General features: G+C 42.6%; 1 protein-coding gene across 2 annotated transcripts in view; it reads right to left on the reverse strand.

Moving 5' to 3' along the window:
- Positions 1 to 2,487: 2,487 nt before the first annotated feature.
- The window catches only part of ASIP (agouti signaling protein), a 28,568-nt gene continuing 11,862 nt past the window's right edge, over positions 2,488 to 19,193 (reverse strand). Inside the window, exons 1-4 of one of the 2 annotated variants that reach the window (XM_081832999.1) lie at positions 16,827 to 17,524; positions 11,584 to 11,753; positions 10,282 to 10,343; positions 2,488 to 6,895 (exon numbers count right to left, since the gene is read on the reverse strand). In XM_081832999.1, the coding sequence (XP_081689125.1) occupies positions 6,719 to 6,895; positions 10,282 to 10,343; positions 11,584 to 11,753; positions 16,827 to 16,849 (432 nt within the window). In that variant the 5' untranslated portion in view covers positions 16,850 to 17,524 and the 3' untranslated portion in view covers positions 2,488 to 6,718. Of the gene's footprint in view, positions 6,896 to 10,281; positions 10,344 to 11,583; positions 11,754 to 16,826; positions 17,525 to 19,193 lie in introns of those variants that run through there. The other variant, XM_081833000.1, reaches the window with a different exon arrangement.

Raw genomic sequence — 19,193 nt, forward strand, 5'->3', positions numbered from 1 at the left:
TTAGGTGTATAAATAATTTACCAGGGATCTGAGACAAGGGAAGTGACAATTGAGAGTCTGAGGGAATAGACCATATATGCTAACAATGGTTCTAACCTCTAATAAAGGGACAATGGTTAGAGTATTCACAGCACCTGGCACAATGCCTGGCACATCGTAGGTGCTCAGTACACATTTGCTAAATGAGTGAATGGGTTGGACTTCCATGTTGTTGTCTAGACCCAGCAGCCAAGTGATTTTGTCACTAATGGACTGGATCTCTGGCTTTGCATCCCTGGCCTCAAATGGTGCCTGGCTGGTGCCTGTTTTCCAATGTCTGGAAAACACAGGTGCCGCAGCTGCAACGTGTTCCCGGTGTTCTCGTTACGGATGACATTTCCTCAGTGGCAGCTGTGGTACAAACAGAACGTTCTTGCCCTGTGGGTTTGTAGCCTAAATAACAAAGCAGAACAAGCAACTGACAGCTTTTCTGTGTATATGTGTGTTTCTTGTCTTTTTTTTTTTTTTTTTTTTTTTAAGATTTTATTTATTGGGATGCCTGGGTGGCTCAGTCGGTTAAGCATCTGCCTTCGGCTCAGGTCATGATCCCAGGGTCCTGGGATCGAGTCCTGCATCGGGCTCCCTGCTCCGCGGGGAGCCTGCTTCTCCCTCTGCCTCTGTCTCTCTCTCTCTCTGTCTCTCATGAATAAATAAATAAAATCTTTAAAAAAAAAAGATTTTATTTATTTGAGAGAGAGAGAATGAGAGAGAGCAAGCACGTGAGAGGGGGGAGGGTCAGAGGGAGAAGCAGACTCTCCGCCGAGCAGGGAGCCCGACGTGGGACTCGATCCAGGGACTCCAGGATCATGACCTGAGCCGAAGGCAGTCGCTTAACCAACTGAGCCACCCAGGCGCCCTGTTTCTTGTCTTTTTAAGGTATAGGAAGCACCAATATCTCAGATTTATAATGAGAACAGCAAAAATGATTATTTCCCCTTTTACACACAAGTAAATGGAAGCCCAGAGAAACACAGAAACTTGGTGTGCAGAACTGTGTCACCAGCCTAGCCTGGAGTGTCCACCTTTTTTCTTGTGCTCTATCCAGTCCAAGGTCTGCGGTTTGCCTCCTCCATTCCATACTGACTATATCACTACAGACACAACCGGGGTCTTTAGTTGGGAAAAGGTCCTTGGAAAGGAGAGAGTTTTAAGGCATTTGAAAGCTGGAAGGTTCCAAGTAGACAAGTGGGGTAGCCTGGGTGGCTCAGTCAGTAGGAGGGGTAGCCTCACCTGTGCTCACCCCACTATCCTCATGTGTAAGGACAAAGAAACATGGTAGTTATCAGGGCTGAGGCAACTGCTCCACATTATTCTGTCACATAGGATCTTTCTTGTGCACAGGCTTTTTAAAAATCATCTTCTTAGGCCACCATTGTTTGCTGCTTCCTCTTTCTTGCTTATATTGATTTCTTGTTGGAAATCACAGCACAGCACAGATAGGTGACAGCTCAGCTTTTCTCCCTAGTGGCAGGGATGCCCCCAGCCATGAAGTGCAAAGTAGATGTTGTCATTTGGAGCCCTTGCCCCTCAAGCTTCCATGTGACCCCTGACCTTGGCTGGTCCTTCCTCATAGACCCTGCTCCCACCTCTACCCTCTCTCTCCCTAATATCTCAGGTGCTCCTGCTTCCAGGGTCTTTCTAAAGATACAATGCTTCATTCAGTTTCTCACAGATTCAAAGAATCTCTAAGGACAGAATTTCAGGCAACAGCTTGGGACATTTTAGGTGACAGCGCCTCTGATAAACCAGGACAAAGTTTGCTGCCAACTCACCAAGCCTAGGCTCATTGCCTGGTTACTGGGCTGACAGAGCTGGGGTGAGGAGTGAGGAAGAATTCCTGAACTCCTGCTTCTTACTTGGGAGTACGCACTCTGGACCATCAGGGTTAAAAATGCCTGGGACGAATGGTCAGTGTTCATTTTGCCTTGAAGTGGGAGAAATTCCTTCCAGCCCCAGAATCTCTGTAAACTCCTAGGAGAAAGGGAAGAGTGGGCACAAGTGGTACCTTTGTTTAGGAGCCTCCTAAAACTAGGATTCTCAGGCCAGAGACTTCTGGCTGCAGGGACACATGTCACACCCAGCCACCCCAATTTCTATCTGCAGACCTCCCAGGACAGAAAGCCCAGTGAGACCGTGTAAGGAGTTTTAGCCTTTCTTGTTTTTTTGGGGGGAGGGGCGGGCAGGGGAGCTTCTTAAAAGGGGGAAAGGGTAAGGGACTGGAGGGTCCTTAATGTGTATTTTCTGCCTAGCTGGTCTGCATTCCCTGGTTTTGGAGGCAGTGTACAGAGCAAGATGGAGTTACTCATGTCAATCAGGGGACTGTGTCAAGCAATGATGCAAGCAGCTAAAGGCATTGCAGCTCTAAGTCCAGTCACCTTAGGTCCTTTCACACCTACAGGGTATAAGACAACTCAATGGCACATACAATGCTACCTTAATATCAAAATCTGAAGTCAACCTACACTACATAACAAAGGAAGAGATCATACCGATATGTCCATTGTAACAATTACGTCCAATACATTTTTACTATCTTTTGGTTAATAAAACCTCAATTATACAAGGAAAATCACCAGCATGGTGGGAAACATTGGGAAGTGATTTTAATGCAAATTTAGTGACACATATTGATCCAGATATGCAGCAATATTTCTTTTCATTGATCCAACCATCAGATGCACAAGGCATGGAAAATACATGGTCAGCACAGCACCATATCTATGAGAATATAACCAGAACTGATTCATCTATACCAGTTTACATAGCTAAAAGAATCACCTTTGACAAATGTGGTGTACTACCCAATAGTTCAGGCCCATGTATTACTGAGAGAGGATGTTGGAATACTACACGGTGTGTATGAGAATTTTCCATTGGAAGCCACAATGGACGCATGACATGCAACACACCACCAAAACTCAAGCCAAATATGTTTGAACCTAATTACTTAACCCTCTGAGAATTGTATACAAACCTATGCCACAGAGATTGGAAATAACCTTCCAAAAGGAACAACTCAATTTGTTCTATTTACAACCCGAATGTAAAATTTATGCCACAGAGCTAGGAACAACCACCCATGAATGGCCCAACCAACCACCCATCGGTAGAGTTAGAAAGCCTACAATCCTGGGTGGGGCTAGGCATTACCTCCAACTTAATTTTCTCTGGAATTCAGAAAGCAGACATCTAGACTCTTAAGCAGGAACTACTTGCATTTAAAAAACATGTGAACTGCTACTAAATCCAGTAGGATGTTTAGGTTCCAAGATCTCCTCAAGCATTCAGAGAACCACATTCCACTGTCTCAACCATGCATGATTATCATGCCCACCAACTGGAATTTAACTATAACATTGACCATAAAGTTCAGGCCCTCCAGCAAAATTTACTTGATCTTAGACATTTCTACATAAGAGAACAACTAAAAAATAATTGCTGCAGAATCAATAACCTACTGGAGAGAGCACAGAATGATATCAGAAGCATTTCGTGTAGCAGGAAAAAGTATTCTTCTGACTGGATGGAGTCTCTCTTACAATTAGACACCTCCAGACCATCAGGTTGTGACAATATAGGACAATGTAAACTTTCATTGTTAAGACTTTTAGGGGGTCAGGGCGCCTGGGTGGCTCAGTCAGTTAAGCATTTGCCTTCGGCCTGGGTCATGATCTCAGGGTCCTGGGATCGAGCCCCGCATCAGGCTCCCTGCTCAGGGGGAGCCTGCTTCTCCCTCTCCCTCTGCCTGCTGCTCTGCCCACTTGTGCGCTCTCTCTCTGTCTCTCTGTCAAATAAATAAATAAAATCTTAAAAAAAAAAAGACTTTTAGGGGGTCAAAGCTTATTAGCATATGATACAGATGCTGTACCACAATAAATACATTATAGTACAGCACTTCTGGCAACACATACACCCTCATGGATTAATGGATATTTACTATCCAAAGAGATGGTATTTCAATGGTCTAATAACATGTATTATACCTGCCATGAATTGGAAATCAATGCTAATCTTTTTCCTTTAACAAGAACATCTATTGAAAATTTACTTTTGGACATGGGACACTTTAACTGGATAACTTGTGGTAATAACTTCTTAGAGGTCACGTTCTTTTTCTTTTATTTAAGGTTTATTTATTTATTTGAGAGAGAGAGAGAGCATGTGAGCAGGGAGAGGGGCAGAGGGAGAGGAAGAGAGAATCCTCAAGCAGACACCCCGCTGAGTGTGTAGGCCGACTGGGGCTCTATCCCAGGACCCTGAGATCATGACCTGAGCTGAAATCAAGAGTCAGCTGCCCAACTGACTGAGCTACCCAGGTGCCCTTCAGAGGTCATGTTCTTTAATCATAGCAGAATGAATGATACTAGCATAACCGTAGACAATGAGTGTGTTAAAATATTGTATGCTATTAGTGTAACATTTAGTAATGTTACCAAAATGGGTACCTTTGTCTCAGAATATTCATATAAAATTTTTTCAACATTTTATACTAATATAACAGAAATACCTTGGGTGAAAATTAACAAAATTGATAAACTTTTAGATGAAAACTTAGAAGGGCTCAAAGCAGCCCATAAAACCTTGACCAACAAGCTAACCCACTTTGAACATGATACAAAGGCCATTCAAGCAGCCTCAGCCATCATTAACACCAACTTAGCTGCATTGAACAAAAATATACAAAACTTATGCAATAAATGTTCCTTTCTAGAGTTGTTAACAAGACCCTTCAAACACATGATTTGTTCTGGCTCATGGTCTGACGATAACCCTTTAAAATATTTAAAGGAATTCTCTCTCTACACGTTTCAGAATCCAATAGGGAAATCCTTCTATTGTTTTTAGCTATTATTTTTGTTATAGTTCTTATTAAACATGCTATTAAAATGTTGTGCTCCCTCAAGCTTAAGTAGGAAAAATTACAAGACTGATTAACCGTACCCTCACCGTTCCTTTCTAGATGTGCCGAGAGCCTATGTTGAAGATTCCATATGTATTTCTGTACTTTTATCTGCCTGTAGTTGGCAATGTGATTCTTATTTCATTTATTTGACTGCTTTGTTGATTTGTGAACTTACCTTAATAAAGTTTAGATTTAGTTTTTCTTCTTTTTGACTTAATTCTTATTAGATGTGACTTTGAGTTGGAGTTTTAAAATTTAATCCTTATTTAATTTTGCTTTATTTGACTTAGTTTAATGTATCTAACTTGTTTGGATTTGATGTGATCTTTGTTTTCTGTCAATTGACATTTCATATGATTTGAGATTTATTTGATTTCATTTGATTCTCATTGAAAACACAATTGAATGATTTGGATTTACCTTCTTCCACGTTAGCAAACTAGTACTGCTGACCCTAGTTTAAGACATATTTGATTCCTGTATGACCCTTAAAGATTTGTCATAAGGAATCATGGGGTAGAATGTAGAGAGCAAGATGGAATCACTCATGTCAAGCAGGGGCCCGTGTCAAGCAGTGATGCAAGCAGCTAAGGGCATTGCAGCTAAGACCAGATATCACTGAGACCAGCACCAGCTTTTGACACATTCAGAAGTGATAACCAATGGAAACAGAGGAGGTCTGCAAAGGCTCAAGACTGATTAAACCCTTTAAAAAAGAGGATATTTGCAGCAAACTGTCAGATTCCTCTGACACTGACCTATGTCTGGTCACTTCAAAAAGGCAGCTGCTGCTGAAGGCTGCCTGATGTCCAAAAAGAACAGAGATCCTTCTTGTTATGTTATGCTTGAACATAATAAGCAGTAAGTGCCAAGAGCTGACCCAGACCGGAGTGAGGCCTTATCTCAACTGCTGGCTCACAGATTTACACCTTTGGCTTGTTAACTTCCTGTCCTCTGTTCTATATTGTTTGTTGTGTGGCTTCTGCTTTGCGTGACCTTTAAGAAGCCAAGTTAAACACGTGGTGAAATGTTACTGCGTTTAGAATACCAAACCTGCTTTATAATTGTTAACCTTGCTCTATGATGAAAAAGCTGACATTGTGGAAAGACACAGCTCATGTGCGAGCCTTCATAGCGAGCTCCTGACAGGCAGCTTCGTGTGTTCCCAGTTTTATTTTTTTAATTTATTTATTTATTTTTTAAGATTTTATTTATTTATTTATTTATTAGAGGGAGAATGAGAGAGAGAGCATGAGAGCGGGGAGGGTCAGAGGGAGAAGCAGACTCCCCGCCGAGCAGGGAGCCCGATGTGGGACTCGATGTGGGACTCGATCCCGGGACTCCAGGATCATGACCTGAGCCGAAGGCAGTCGCCCAACCAACTGAGCCACCCAGGCGCCCCTTGTGTGTTCCCAGTTTTAAAGGTAGGGAGGAACATCTGGCTCCAGCAGAGAAGCGCTTAAGGAGAATGCAATCCTAGGGCCCGGGAAAGCGGGTTTCCCAGGCCCAGGCGACAGAGCATGCGCAGTCCACGGGTTTTCGGCTGTGAAGGGGCCAGGAGGAAGGGAAAGGCTCTTTGGGGTCCTTTAAAGAAACAGCCACACACCTTGGAGTAGCCTCCATATGTTTGGGTTTTAGCCCTGCCAAAGCCAAGTCTTCTTGAAGTCCCGCCTCCTGAAAGCTCCGCCCCAACCTAAGTAACTACGCGCGCGCCAGGGTACCGGGGAAGCCACACCTATTAGAAATCACCCGCCCTTTGGAGGCGGCTGGGCGCGCTCAGCAGACGGGGTTGAGCACGCGGCAGGAGCAGACGCTGCGGAAGAAGCGGCACTGGCAGGAGGCGCAGGGGTCGCAGCAGGCCGGCGCCGGCGACTTGCAGCTGTCACGAGTGGCCACGCAGGGGCTGGGCGGCGGGGGCCGGGGCCGGGCCACGTTCTTCATGGAAGCCTCTTTCTGCGGGGAAACGCCGGGGCTGCCCAAGCCGGCCACGCCCACCCCACCAGTCCTCACGTCTGCCTGGGAACTCCTTGGGCAGTGGAGGCCCCAGACCAGACATCCCCACCCGCTGCACCACTGTCCCCTGGACTTCATGTCCACAAGTGGCCCCAGGGGTCCCTGCCTCCCCCAGTCATCCACCCTCTGCGTCCAAACCCATTAACATTTACTTACCTGGATGGGCTTGGCCCACTTTTCTCCCTAGGGGATCCCACTCAGTTCTAGAGTTTTCACCACCTCTGCGTCTTCCCCCTTCCAGTGTATTCCCAAATCTCCTGTCAGTCCTGCCTTCACATTAAATCCGGATCCACCCACTTCTTCACCACCTCGCTACCCTAGGCCAAGCCACTTTCTTTGGTCTGCTGCTCTGGCCCACTTACAGCCCATCCTCCGTTGCACCAAACGGACCTCTCCGAAGACCTATGATGGCAACCACTCTGGCTTAAAGCCCCCAGTGGGTTTTCTTTGAACTTAGAATAAACCATAAACTTCACTTTGGCTCTTGAGGCCCTCAGGTTTGGCCCCGCCCACCTGTATGAGCTGAGCTGTTGTTCCCACACTGCCTTCTTTACGTGCACCAAACGCAGAAAATGAGTTCCTGCCGCACGGCTTTTGAACTGGCTGCCCACTTTCCTGAAACCATTCTTTGCTGTGCTGTTCAATCCACGTAGCCATCAGCCATAGGAGGCTACTGAGTACTTGAAATGTGTCTAGTGCAACTGAAGAACTGAATCTTCAAATTTTATTTAATTTTAATTTACATTTTAAAATAGCAGTGTAAAATTTTTTCTTTAAACAATTTTTTTTTGTTAGCACTACAGTTGACTTTATTAAAAATTAGCATCGGAATTGAGACGTACTGTGAGTGTAAAGATGCACCACCAGGTTTCAGACTTAGCACACACACAAAATAAAATATATCACTTTTTATATTTATATCATTTTATATCAAAATGATAATATTTTGGATATATTGGGTTAAATGAAATATTACTAAAGTTAACTACACGTACTTTTTACTTTTTTTTTAATGTGGCTACTAGGAAATTTAAATTTATATATGTGGCTCACATTGTATTTTTTTATTTTTTTATAAAGATTTTATTTATTTACATGAGAGAAAGAGAGCACAATCAGGGGGGGCAGCAGAGGGAGACAGAGAAGCAAGCTCCCCACTGAGCAGGAAGCCCGGTGTGGGGCTCCATCCCAGGACCCTGGGATCATGACCTGAGCCCAAGGTAGACACTTTAACCCGCTGAGCCACCCAGGTGCTCTTCACATTGTATTTCTATTGGGAGTTGCTGCTTGAGATTACTGAATTTTTCAATACGTAAGTGCTGCTTCCTCAGGGAGGGCTTCTGAGACCACTCTTCACTTTCATTATCATGCTTTAATTCTTTTACAGTGTTTATTATTATCTGAATTTATTTTACCTATTTATTGGCTTACTTGCTCTTTGTCTATTTTCCCCACAAGAATGTAAACTCCATGATAGTGGGGATATATCTCTCTTGTTCACTTCTTTTTTTTTTTTTTTTAATTTTTTTCCAGTTGAGGGAAAGTCAGAATTCTTTTTTTTTTTTTTTTTAAAGATTTTATTTATTTATCAGAGAGAGAGAGAGACAGAGGCAGGCAGAGGGAGAAGCAGGCTTCTTGCTCAGCAAGGAGCCTGATGCGGGACTCGATCCCAGGACCCTGGGATCATGACCTGAGCCGAAGGCAGTCGCTTAACCGACTGAGCCACTCAGGCGTCCCTCTCTTGTTCACTTCTATAATCCCCATACCTAGCATACAAATATATTTGTCAGCTATGTATTCTTATGTCAATCATCTGATCTGCTTGTTTACAGAAGGTCTAGAGAGGAGCAGGGACTTGCTCAAAATCACACAGTGCCAGGTCTAAGACAGGAATAATGTGTGCGTTTCAACAATGCCTCTGTCCAGTATTTCCCACAGTGTGGGAACCTGTGCCATGGTAGTATGATTTTAGGTGGTACATGAGTATTAAATGACATTAAATCACACAGTGAGAAAGGATTCTTTTTTCAGTCTCTTTCAACTTTAAAGGCTCCGTTTGGTGCCGATATATCATTAATGCTTTCCCAACACTTTCCTATTTTCTTTCTTTCTTTCCTCCCTTCCTTCTCTTCCTTTGTTTTCCTTTCCTTCCTTCCTTCTTTCCTCCCTCCCTCCCTTCCTTCCTTCTTTCTTTCTTAAGATTTTATTAATTTATTTGACAGAGAGCGAGAGAGCACAAGTAGGGGAAGTGGGAGAGGGAGAAGCAGGCTCCCCACTGAACAGGGAGGAAGCCCCAGGACATGGGGACTCGGGGATCAGGACCAGGATCAGGACCTGAGCAGAAGGCAGACGCTTAAGCTTAACTGACTGAGCCACCCCGGCGCCCTCTCCCAACACTTTCTAATCTGACTTTTAATACAGAGAACAAGCCTCAGCTTGAGAGCGTTTGGCAGGCGACCCCATCCAGCTAAAATCCACTAATAATGTTTTATTTTCTTTATACTTATTTTTATGGTTACCTTATATTTACGGCAAGTGATACTGACTTTCTATCATAGTTACATATTTTTTAAGTTTTAATTTAATTTAATTTTTAAAAAGATTTTATTTATTTATTTGAGAGAGTAAGAGAGCACAAGTGGGGGGAGGGAGAGGAAGAAGAAGACTCCCCACTGAGCAGGGAGCCCTCTCTGGGGCTCCATCCCAGGACTCTGGAATCATGACCTGAGCTGAAAGCAGACACTTAACTGACTGAGCCACCCAGGTGCCCCTTAAGTTTTAATTTAATTTAATTTATTTATTTTTTTACCGACTGAGCCACCCAGGTCCCTTAGGTTTTAATTTTAAACAAATATATTAAGTAAATAAGTGAAACTCGGTTATGGCAAAAATTGTGGGGGGGTGCCTGGCCGGCTCAGTGGAGCACGTGACAATTGATCTCGAGGTTGTGAGTTCAGGCCCCACGCTGGGTGTAGAGATTACTTAAAAATGAAAGCTTTCAAAAAAAAAAAATTGTGGGAAGTGGTTCTGAAATAACTGAGCTTTAGGAAACAGTGCATTCATTCAAAAGAATGAGTGATGGTGATATTTCAGTAAGAGGGCTAGCTCATATAAGATGCTTTTTAGCAAGTAAGCTATTTTGCTTAGTGAACCTTAGCTCTCTGGGCTTCTGTGGGAGTCTGATTCAGGGCTTGAGGCCAGGAAGCCTTTAGACAGCTTTCAGCTTCTTTTGTTCATGTAAGGCTGGAAAATCTTTCATTTAGTTCCCAGCTAGAATTCTCTTTTAAGTCCAGTCCCACCCCCACAATGAGAACTTCCAGTCCTACCTTGGAAGATCTCTTCTTTTCCGCCTCTTTTCTGCTGATCTTTTTGGATTTCTTGTTCAGCACTTCAAAGAGAGACAGAAGGAGCAAAGCCAGATGTTTCTGGAGGTCATGAACTGCAGTAAAGTGGGAGGAATCGGAGGGGCCTCCAGGAAGTCTCAGGGTGGGGGAAAAGAAGGATTGGGTGGATAAATCACAACTTGGGACTTAGGCCAACAGGTTCTTGTTAGCCTGGCTGCTAACCTGGAGCCAGGGACTGAAAGAAAAGTGTCCTCTGAGGGAAGGCAAAGAGGAAATCCAAGAAGGCCCTGAAAAATGGATTCAGTGTCATGTACATGGATGGACCTGTGTTTCCTGTATTCCTAATTTTCATTTCTCAGAGCTGTGGAGCCAGGCACACCTGATCTGAATCCTGACTCTGCCATTTAACAACTGTGTCTCCTTAGGCAACCTACTTAATCTTCTTAAGATCCAGTTTTCTCATTTGTAAATAGGGTACTGTAATATCCACCTTGCAGGGTTGTCTTGAGGATAAAAAAGATATGTTTATAAAGTGAGAAGTCCGGCACATCAAAGGTGATCAAAGGTGAGACTTACTTTCCTGATACATCTAGAATATTCTCTTTTCGTAGTGAGAGTCAAGGCAGTGAGGGACATTAGTTTAGAACTTGGGTTCTGGAATTAAACACCTGGGTTTGAATTCTGGCTCTACCAATTAAGAACTGTGTGATCTCATGTTAGTCACTTAACTTTGCTAAGCCTCAATTTCCTCAACTGTGAAGTAGGAATAAAAAATAGTACTCACTTTACAGTGCCTAGCACACAAGGAGTATATCTGTTACTATTATTTTCATCAGAAGAAGTTGAACTAGAAGATGTTTGATACCAGGCTGTAATGCCCCTGATATTTTCCCCCGAGCGGTCATTCTCAGTTCTCAACCCTGAAAGGACTAGTTCATCCCACACTCGGTTATATTCCGCAGCATTCTCTAACATTTTTGTTATTGACAGTTCTGTGATTCAGTAGGTTTCAGAAATGCTAAGCTAAACCAAATTCACAAGGTGTCTTAACTTCAGGGTTTCTCAGAGCCTCTAACATGTGAAGCTGCATATTAGATTAGTGGTATGCAGGGCTTTTTAAAACCATGAGTCAAGGAATACTTTATTCCTCTAGCATTACTTTGAAGAATAAGCACAAAGGAACTCTGATGTATGTCAATGAATCCTGGGGAGCATGTTTGACATCCTGTAGCCCCCTCTCATGGGCCAGAGTCCAGAGACTAGGCACCAAGACAGGCTACTTACCTACAATAGAGACAGAGGAGAAATCCAACAGGTTCACGGAGGAGTTGCTCCTTAGGCTCCTGTCATCCCTGGGCTTTTCCTCAGGTGCCAGGTGGCTGTAGGCAGTGAGGAAGCACAGGGAGACCAGCAGTGTGGCTAGGAGTAGGCGGAGGATATTCATTCTTGGAGGCCTGAGTGGGACAGAGAAGGCAGTCAGGTTGGTGGGCCAGGGGTCCTGGCAAGAGGATGTGCCCTCTTGCTTTCCTTGTGTTTCTTTGGGCTGGTGCTCTGACCGCGTTTTATAAGTGTCCCAGTGGAGCTGGAGGACCACCAAGGCTTAGGACGGGAAAGGGGAGCTGATGAAGGAAGAAGAGAGAAAAGAAGAGATAGGGAGAGGAAGAGAGACAAGGAAAGGAGGGAGATTGAAGCAAAGAGAAAAGGAATGCATTGCAGTTGGTCTCTGTCACCCAGAGGGTGGGGTGATGGTTTTTTTTTTTTAAAGTCAGTGGTCCCAGAAGACCCTAGGCCTGGGCAGAATTGTTGAATGGTCCCCAGTAGTGCCTTACAGTGGCAGAGGTTTTACTAAGGTGCAGAGGATAAAACTCATAAGACTCTCTGAGAAAGATGCAGTGATAAATGGCGTCTTCAGACAAGTGTATATGTTGTTGCATATGCTGTATTCCCATGCCCAGAGGGAATGATGCAGGTATGGTTTGTGTGAGAAGGATGGACCTGTTGACATAGGCTAACTGCATTTACTGACTTATTGCTAGCTGGATTTTGATGAAGCAGACAGATCCTAGAGTGGATTTCTTCCCATGCATCCTCCGTTTGGCTTAATTAGGGCTCAAAGCTTCACTAACATCTTCACCTTCTCTGAGTGTGGGATCCCCACTCCTTCCTTGCTCTGCGCATTGTTCTCTCCAGTCTGGGAAAAAAGAGGCTGCTTTTCCAAAGTTCTCTTTGCCCTGCCATAAAGCACCGTGGGTGAGAGGAGAATAAAAACAATCTGCTCGGGTGCCTGGGTGGCTCAGTTGGTTAAGCGACTGCCTTCGGCTCAGGTCATGATCCTGGAGTCCCGGGATCGAGCCCCGCATCGGGCTCCCTGCTCGGCGGGGAGTCTGCTTCTCCCTCTGACCCTCCCCCCTTCTTGGGCTCCCTGTCTCACTTTCTCTCTCTCTCAAATAAATAAATAAAATCTTTAAGAAAAAAAAAAGAAAATAGCTTCTTCCCACTTACTCAAGTTTTTCCTGTGTCTCTCAGTAGAGATTATAGGTTTTTCCAAATATATCCTTGTAGTTGCTTAAAGGTATTCCTATTTATTTTATTTTTGTAATTCTTTCTGCTCTGAATGAGATATTTTTATTTTGCCATTATTGTTTTTAAGTTATTGTTGGCTTATACAAACACCATTGATTTTTTAATATTTACTTAGTAACCACAACAATAGAGCTACAACTATTTTAGAACATGTGTCTCATATATCAACTGACCATATTAGCAAAATCATTCTACCCTGTGTATTATGTACATAATTTATATTAATTAGTAAATTTTCTTGGACCATTATGAATATAAATTTGGTATCATCAAGAAGCACAATTAAAAAACAACATCATAAATTGTAAGACAGCGGCATCCAAGAAAGCCACAAAATTTAAGACAAGTGACAGCTTTGCAGTAAAGGAGCAATGTCCTCACTTGGCTTATAGTTTATCAAATTTGAATACCTATGCAGAAAATGATAGTACTAGTAAGACAAGTGCCTTTGGTAATAACAGCTACCATTTATTGAGATTTTACTATGTACCAGCCATTAGGATACACATTTTATATTAGTTATTTCAACAACTCTAATAAATAGGTATTATTATTCTCATTTTCCAGATGAGAAAACTGAAGCTCAAAGAACCTGTCCATGGTTATATAGCTAGCTAATGATAAAGAGAGAATTTAAACACAAGTCGTCTGACCAACTCCAAAGTCATGTTTTTGACACTTGATTACTTCCCCTAAAAGGTAGAACACTGTAAATTCATCAACTACACTGGTGATAAGAGTTTAGGATAGTATATACCCGACTCTTACAGATGGTTAAGAACACAGCATACTTCTATTCAGAACCTTAACTTTGTTACATCAAATAGAATGAACACAACCAACCAAGATGGAATAGCTGGTACTGAATTTACCCTGCCCCTGAAACAACTAAAAAATGAAACAAAATATATGAAACAGTGGTTTCATGGACACCAGGTTATAAAAGCCAGTGATCATTGAAAGATGGAAACTAAGCAAAGCTTATAATTGTAATGAATGTAGTTTCCAGCCCATGGTGCAGTGAGGTGAAATCCAGGCAAACTGGCAATTTCCCTGAGTTGTGGAGATAATGCTGCAAGTCTTTAGATGCCACAGCATATAGAGTTTACAGGGCAGAGAATCAGAGAGGAATGAAGAAAGTACCTGAGGCTGGGGAAAGAACCACTTAAAGGATTAGCAGGAAAAAAAATACCAATGATCACACAGGGTTGGGACTAGTACCTATTCCCACCATTCAGGGGGGGAAACCCACATAATTCACAGAGCATCAGGAAGAGTATTCAGAAGGCTTTTGCCTGAACATTGGGGAAAAATAAGTCCTAGACTAAAGGCTGCTCTAGTCCAGTCTAAGAAGGCTTAGATTCAAGACCTTAAAGAATAAGACTGTTTCCAAGTAACTTAACTACATCCCAGAACAAAACTCAAGAATATTACAAGAATATGGGACGCCTGGGTGGCTCAGCCGGTTAAGCGTCTGCCTTCGGCTCAGGTCATGATCCCAGGGTCCTGGGATCGAGCCCCGCATCGGGCTCCCTGCTCCGCAGGAAGCCTGCTTCTCCCTCTCCCACTCCCCCTGCTCGTGTTCCCTCTCTTGCTGTGTCTCTCTCTGTCAAATAAATAAATAAAATCTTAAAAAAAAAAAAAGAATATTACAAGAATATAAAAATATACATCACCCAACAAGATGATGATAGTTGGTTCACAATGTCTGGTCATCCAAAAAAAATTACCACACATTTAAAGAAGCAGAGACTATAACCTATAATTAGGATAAAAATCCATCAATAGAAACCAACCCAGAAATGATACATATGATAGAATTAGTAGCAAGGACATTAAAATAGTTATTTTTACTGTATCTTTATGTAAAGAAGCTAAAGAAAGCAGGTGGACATGTCCAAGTAACTGGACATTTCTAAGGTAAAAATAGATATCCTAGAGGTAAACATTCTTTATATCCACAAACTCTGTCCATTCTTTCTTTAAAATGTTCCCTACTCCTTTCTATTCCGGCTGCCATACCCTAGAGACCCTTATCACCATAATTAGACTCAGACACAGCCTTTTGTTAGTCTGTACGACATCAGTCTTCCTTCTCTCAAATCTTTCCCACCTACTACCCCCTGCCCACCTGCTCAAAAGCCTAAAAGGACTCTTGATATTAACCATATCAAGTCTAAACTCCTGTTTGTTTTCCAGGCCCTTTACAATATATCCTTTTTTTTTTTTTTTTTAAGATTTCATCCATTCATTTGACATAGATAGAGAGAGGCAGAGCACAAGCAGGTGGAGTGGCAGGCAGAGGGAGAGGGAGAAGCTGGCTCCCCGCCAAGGAAGGAGCCCGACATGGGGCTCGATCCCAGGTCCCTGGGACCATGACCTGAGCCGAAGGCAGACGCTTAACTGACTGAGCCACCCAGGCGCCCCACAATGTATCCCATTTTGCTTTATTTCCCACTATTGCACACATGCTTTCCATTTACTGCCCATACACACGGCCTGCTCATTTCAACCCATGGGACAGATTTATCTCTGTTCCCAAAGCATGGTATGAGGAGTCAGAATAGGGGTCCAGTAAATGTGAGCCAGCAGTTGGCATTTGTCTCCCTTTTGATGCCCTCCCTTTTTATATTTAATCTCACAAACCATTCAGTATCATATTCTGCTTACAGACTTCCTGAGTTTCTCTAGCTCTTATGGCCTCCATATTTATTAGGTAGAGAACAAACAAACAAACAAAAACAGAAACAAAAAGAGTATAAAAGGGAGGGAGGGAGGGAGGAAGAGAGGAATGAAAGGAGGAAAGGGGGGAAGAAAAGTTCCCCACCACAGAGAATTGGTTTTAGGAGTTACAAAAGCAAAGGGAAGAGAAGGAAAGGCTAGTAGTCTGATAACTTCCACTTTGAAGCTATTCAGGAAACAGTTCAATTAGGAATATTCATTGGCTTTCTACAGTACCATATCATCAGTATCATTCTGTTCAGAACACATATACTATCAGTGTTCCTTGCTAAGTGTTTCAGATGCATTCATTCTGCTTCCCCCATGTTGGTTCAGGATTCATTTCTTCCTGCTTCCCTGATGGCCCATATTGAGCTGAATGCCCCCTTCTCCATGCTCCCACGAGAACCTGGTGTTTCCTTTTAACTCAATATCTTATATTGAAAGTGTTTGTGAGTCTGACTCACCCTTAGACTATGAATTTCATGAGACAGGCTTACTTGTCTTTGTATTATCTCTATAGACTCTGTACATGTAGATGCTACAGAAATGGCCCCTGAAGTAACTAGGCTGTAAGCTTCAGAGGGTAGGAAACAAGGGTTTTACACCTCTTGTTCTTATATTATGAATAACAAGCTCAGTGTTTAGGTGTTAAGAAAAAGCTTGTTAATGTTAACATTTCTGTGCTCTGCTCTTCTCACCACCCACTCATAACCTTACCCTTGCCCATCAAACCCCAGTTACTGAGCATTTAGTAAATGCTCAACAGACTCTTAACAGGTTAATACTGATGGCCACTGTGAGAGAAAAACAATGAACAAATTCTTTAATTATACTTCTGTTTAGAAATTTGTGCATAGTCTAATTGTCAATAAGAACTTCTGCCACATTTTCATACTTTCAGAGAATAGGCTTTAGAGTCAGGCAGAATTAGATTTGCCTGGCTCCAAAGCTTATTAGACTCATGGCTCTGCAAATGCACTAGTTATTTGACCTTTGGTAGGGCCTTTTAGAGCCTTAAATTAAAAATGGAAATGACAGGGTGCCTGGGTGGTTTAGTGGTTAATGACTACCTTTGGCTCAGGTCACGATCCCAGAACTGACAGAATCTGTCTAAGTAACTATGTAGGAATTCTAAACTCTACTGAAGGCTTAGGACTTCCAGGGGAAAGCTCGCACAGTAAGTTGTGCTTAATTTTGGCTCTTAGCACAGTAGCAGTTACCTGTGGCAGACAGCAGTGCACATGTTCCTGGAGGAGCTTGCACTTAGTTTGCTGAACCAGGGTGGGCAAAAAAGAACCCTGTCCTCCAAATATCAGGATCTGTGCTCTGATTGCTGATTCCTGCTTCTGGTCACAGAGGTACAGACAAAAAGGTGGGTGGTCAATGTTGTTGCACTTCCTCACGTTGTTGCAACCCCCTAGCTCTATAGTCAAAGTGACTTTCAGTAGATTTAAAGGGCCAGCACCCATTCCCCCTTTCAATTCTCTTTTTTTCCCTTTTTGGAAGTCAGACATTATGGAAGTCATACTAGGACATTCAAAAACAACCACATATACAACCACATATGCAAATTAAGAAGTGACCATAGAAAGGCTTAGGAAAGACCTAAGAAGACCTTAAGTTTATGCCTCAGGCTGATCCTGGGCAAAGAAACAGCCTACCACAATCAATAGAACAAAATAAAAAATAACAAAAACAGCAAACCTTGGAAAAGGAAGAGAATGTGAATTCCAGAGATAGCAAATTATTAGATTCAAATGTCCAGTTTCAAAAAAAAAAATCACAAAGCATATAAAGAAATAAGAAAATATGGCCATTCAAAGGAAAAAAAAATAAATCAACAGAAACTGTCCCTGAAAAAGACCTGATGTCAGATATACCAGCCAACTTTAAAACAACCATCTTGGGCACCTGGGTGGCTCAGTTGGTTAAGCAACTGCCTTCGGCTCAGGTCATGGTCCCAGGGTCCTGGGATCAAGTCTCACATCAGGCTCCCCTGCTCTGTGGGAAACCTGCTTCTCCCTCTCCCTCTGCCTGCCACTTCCCCTGCTTGTGTGCTCTCTCTCTCTGTGTCAAATAAAAATAAATAAATAAATAAATAAATAAATAAATAAATAAAAATATTTAAAAAATAAAACAACCATCTTCAAGATGCTTGAAGAACTAAAGGAATATGTGGAGAAAGTCAGGAAAACAATGTGTGAACAAAATGGCAATGTCCACAAAGAGTTGGAAAACCTAAGAAGAAATCAAAAAGAAATTCTGGAGCTGAAAAATACAATAATAGTAAAGAAAAATTCACTAGAGGAATTCAAAGGCAGAAGAAAGAATCAGTGGGGACGCCTGGGTGGCTCAGTCAGTTAAGCGTCTGCCTTCGGCTCAGGTCATGATCCCAGGGTCCTGGGATCGAGTCCCGCATCGGGCTCCCTGCTCTGCAGGGAGCTGCTTCTCCCTCTGCCTATGCATCTCTCTCTCTGTCTCTCATGAGTGGATAAATAAAATCTTTAAAAAAAAAAAAAGAATCAGTGAACTTGAAGATAAGATGGTGGAAATTATCTGAGGAACAGAAAGAAAAATGATGGAAGAAAAGTGAACAGAACTTAAGGGACCTGTGGGACACCACGGAGTTGACCAACATATGCATTTTAAGAGAAGGGGCATGAGAAAGAGAGAGGGGTTGGGTTGGAGAAGGAATTGGGTGGGGGGAATATTTGAAGAAATAATGGCTGGAAACTTCCCAAATTTGATAAAGGGCATGGATATAAATGAGAAGTCCAACAAATACAATGAATTAAGATGAACTCAGAGACCCACACCAAAACACATTTATAATCACTTTCAAAAGACAAAGACAAAGGCAGAATCTTGAAATTAGCAAGAGAGAAGCTACTCATTATATACAGGGATCCTCAATAAGATAATTAGCATCTTTCTCATCACAAACTTTAAAGGCCAGAAAGCAGTGGGCAGATATATTTGAAGTACAAAAAGAAAAAAACCTGTCAACTGAGAATCCTATTTTTGGTGAAATCATCCTTCAAAAGTGAGGTGGAAATAAATTCCCAGATAGACAGACCTAATTCCTAGATAGATAAAAGCTGAGGAAGTTTGTTACTACTAGACCTTACCCTGCAAGAAATGCTTAAGAGAGGTTGGGGCGCCTGGGTGGCTCAGTTGGTTAAGCGACTGCCTTTGGCTCAGGTCATGATCCTGGAGTCCCAGGATCGAGTCCCGCATTGGGCTCCCTGCTCGGCAGGGAGTCTGCTTCTCCCTCTGACCCTCCTCCCTCTCATGCTCTCTGTCTCTCATTCTCTCTCTCTCAAATAAATAAATAAAAATCTTTAAAAAAAAAAAAAAAGAGAGGCCTGCAAGGTGAAAAGAAAAGACACTAGACAGTACCTTGAAGATGTATGAAGAAATAAAGATTTCAGTAAGAGTTAATGCATGGGTGTTATAAAAGCTAGTATTATTGTTGCAAGATATGTTAAGAAAAAAAAAGAAGAAGAAGAAGGTAGCGGGAGGGGAGGAATGAAGTGGGGGAAATCGGAGGGGTGGACGAACCATGAGAGAAGATGGACTCTGAAAAA

This window comes from Leptonychotes weddellii, chromosome 10 (assembly GCF_054177405.1).
Source record: "Leptonychotes weddellii isolate Sample4059 chromosome 10, ASM5417740v2, whole genome shotgun sequence".
NCBI classification, from domain to species: Eukaryota; Metazoa; Chordata; class Mammalia; order Carnivora; family Phocidae; genus Leptonychotes; species Leptonychotes weddellii.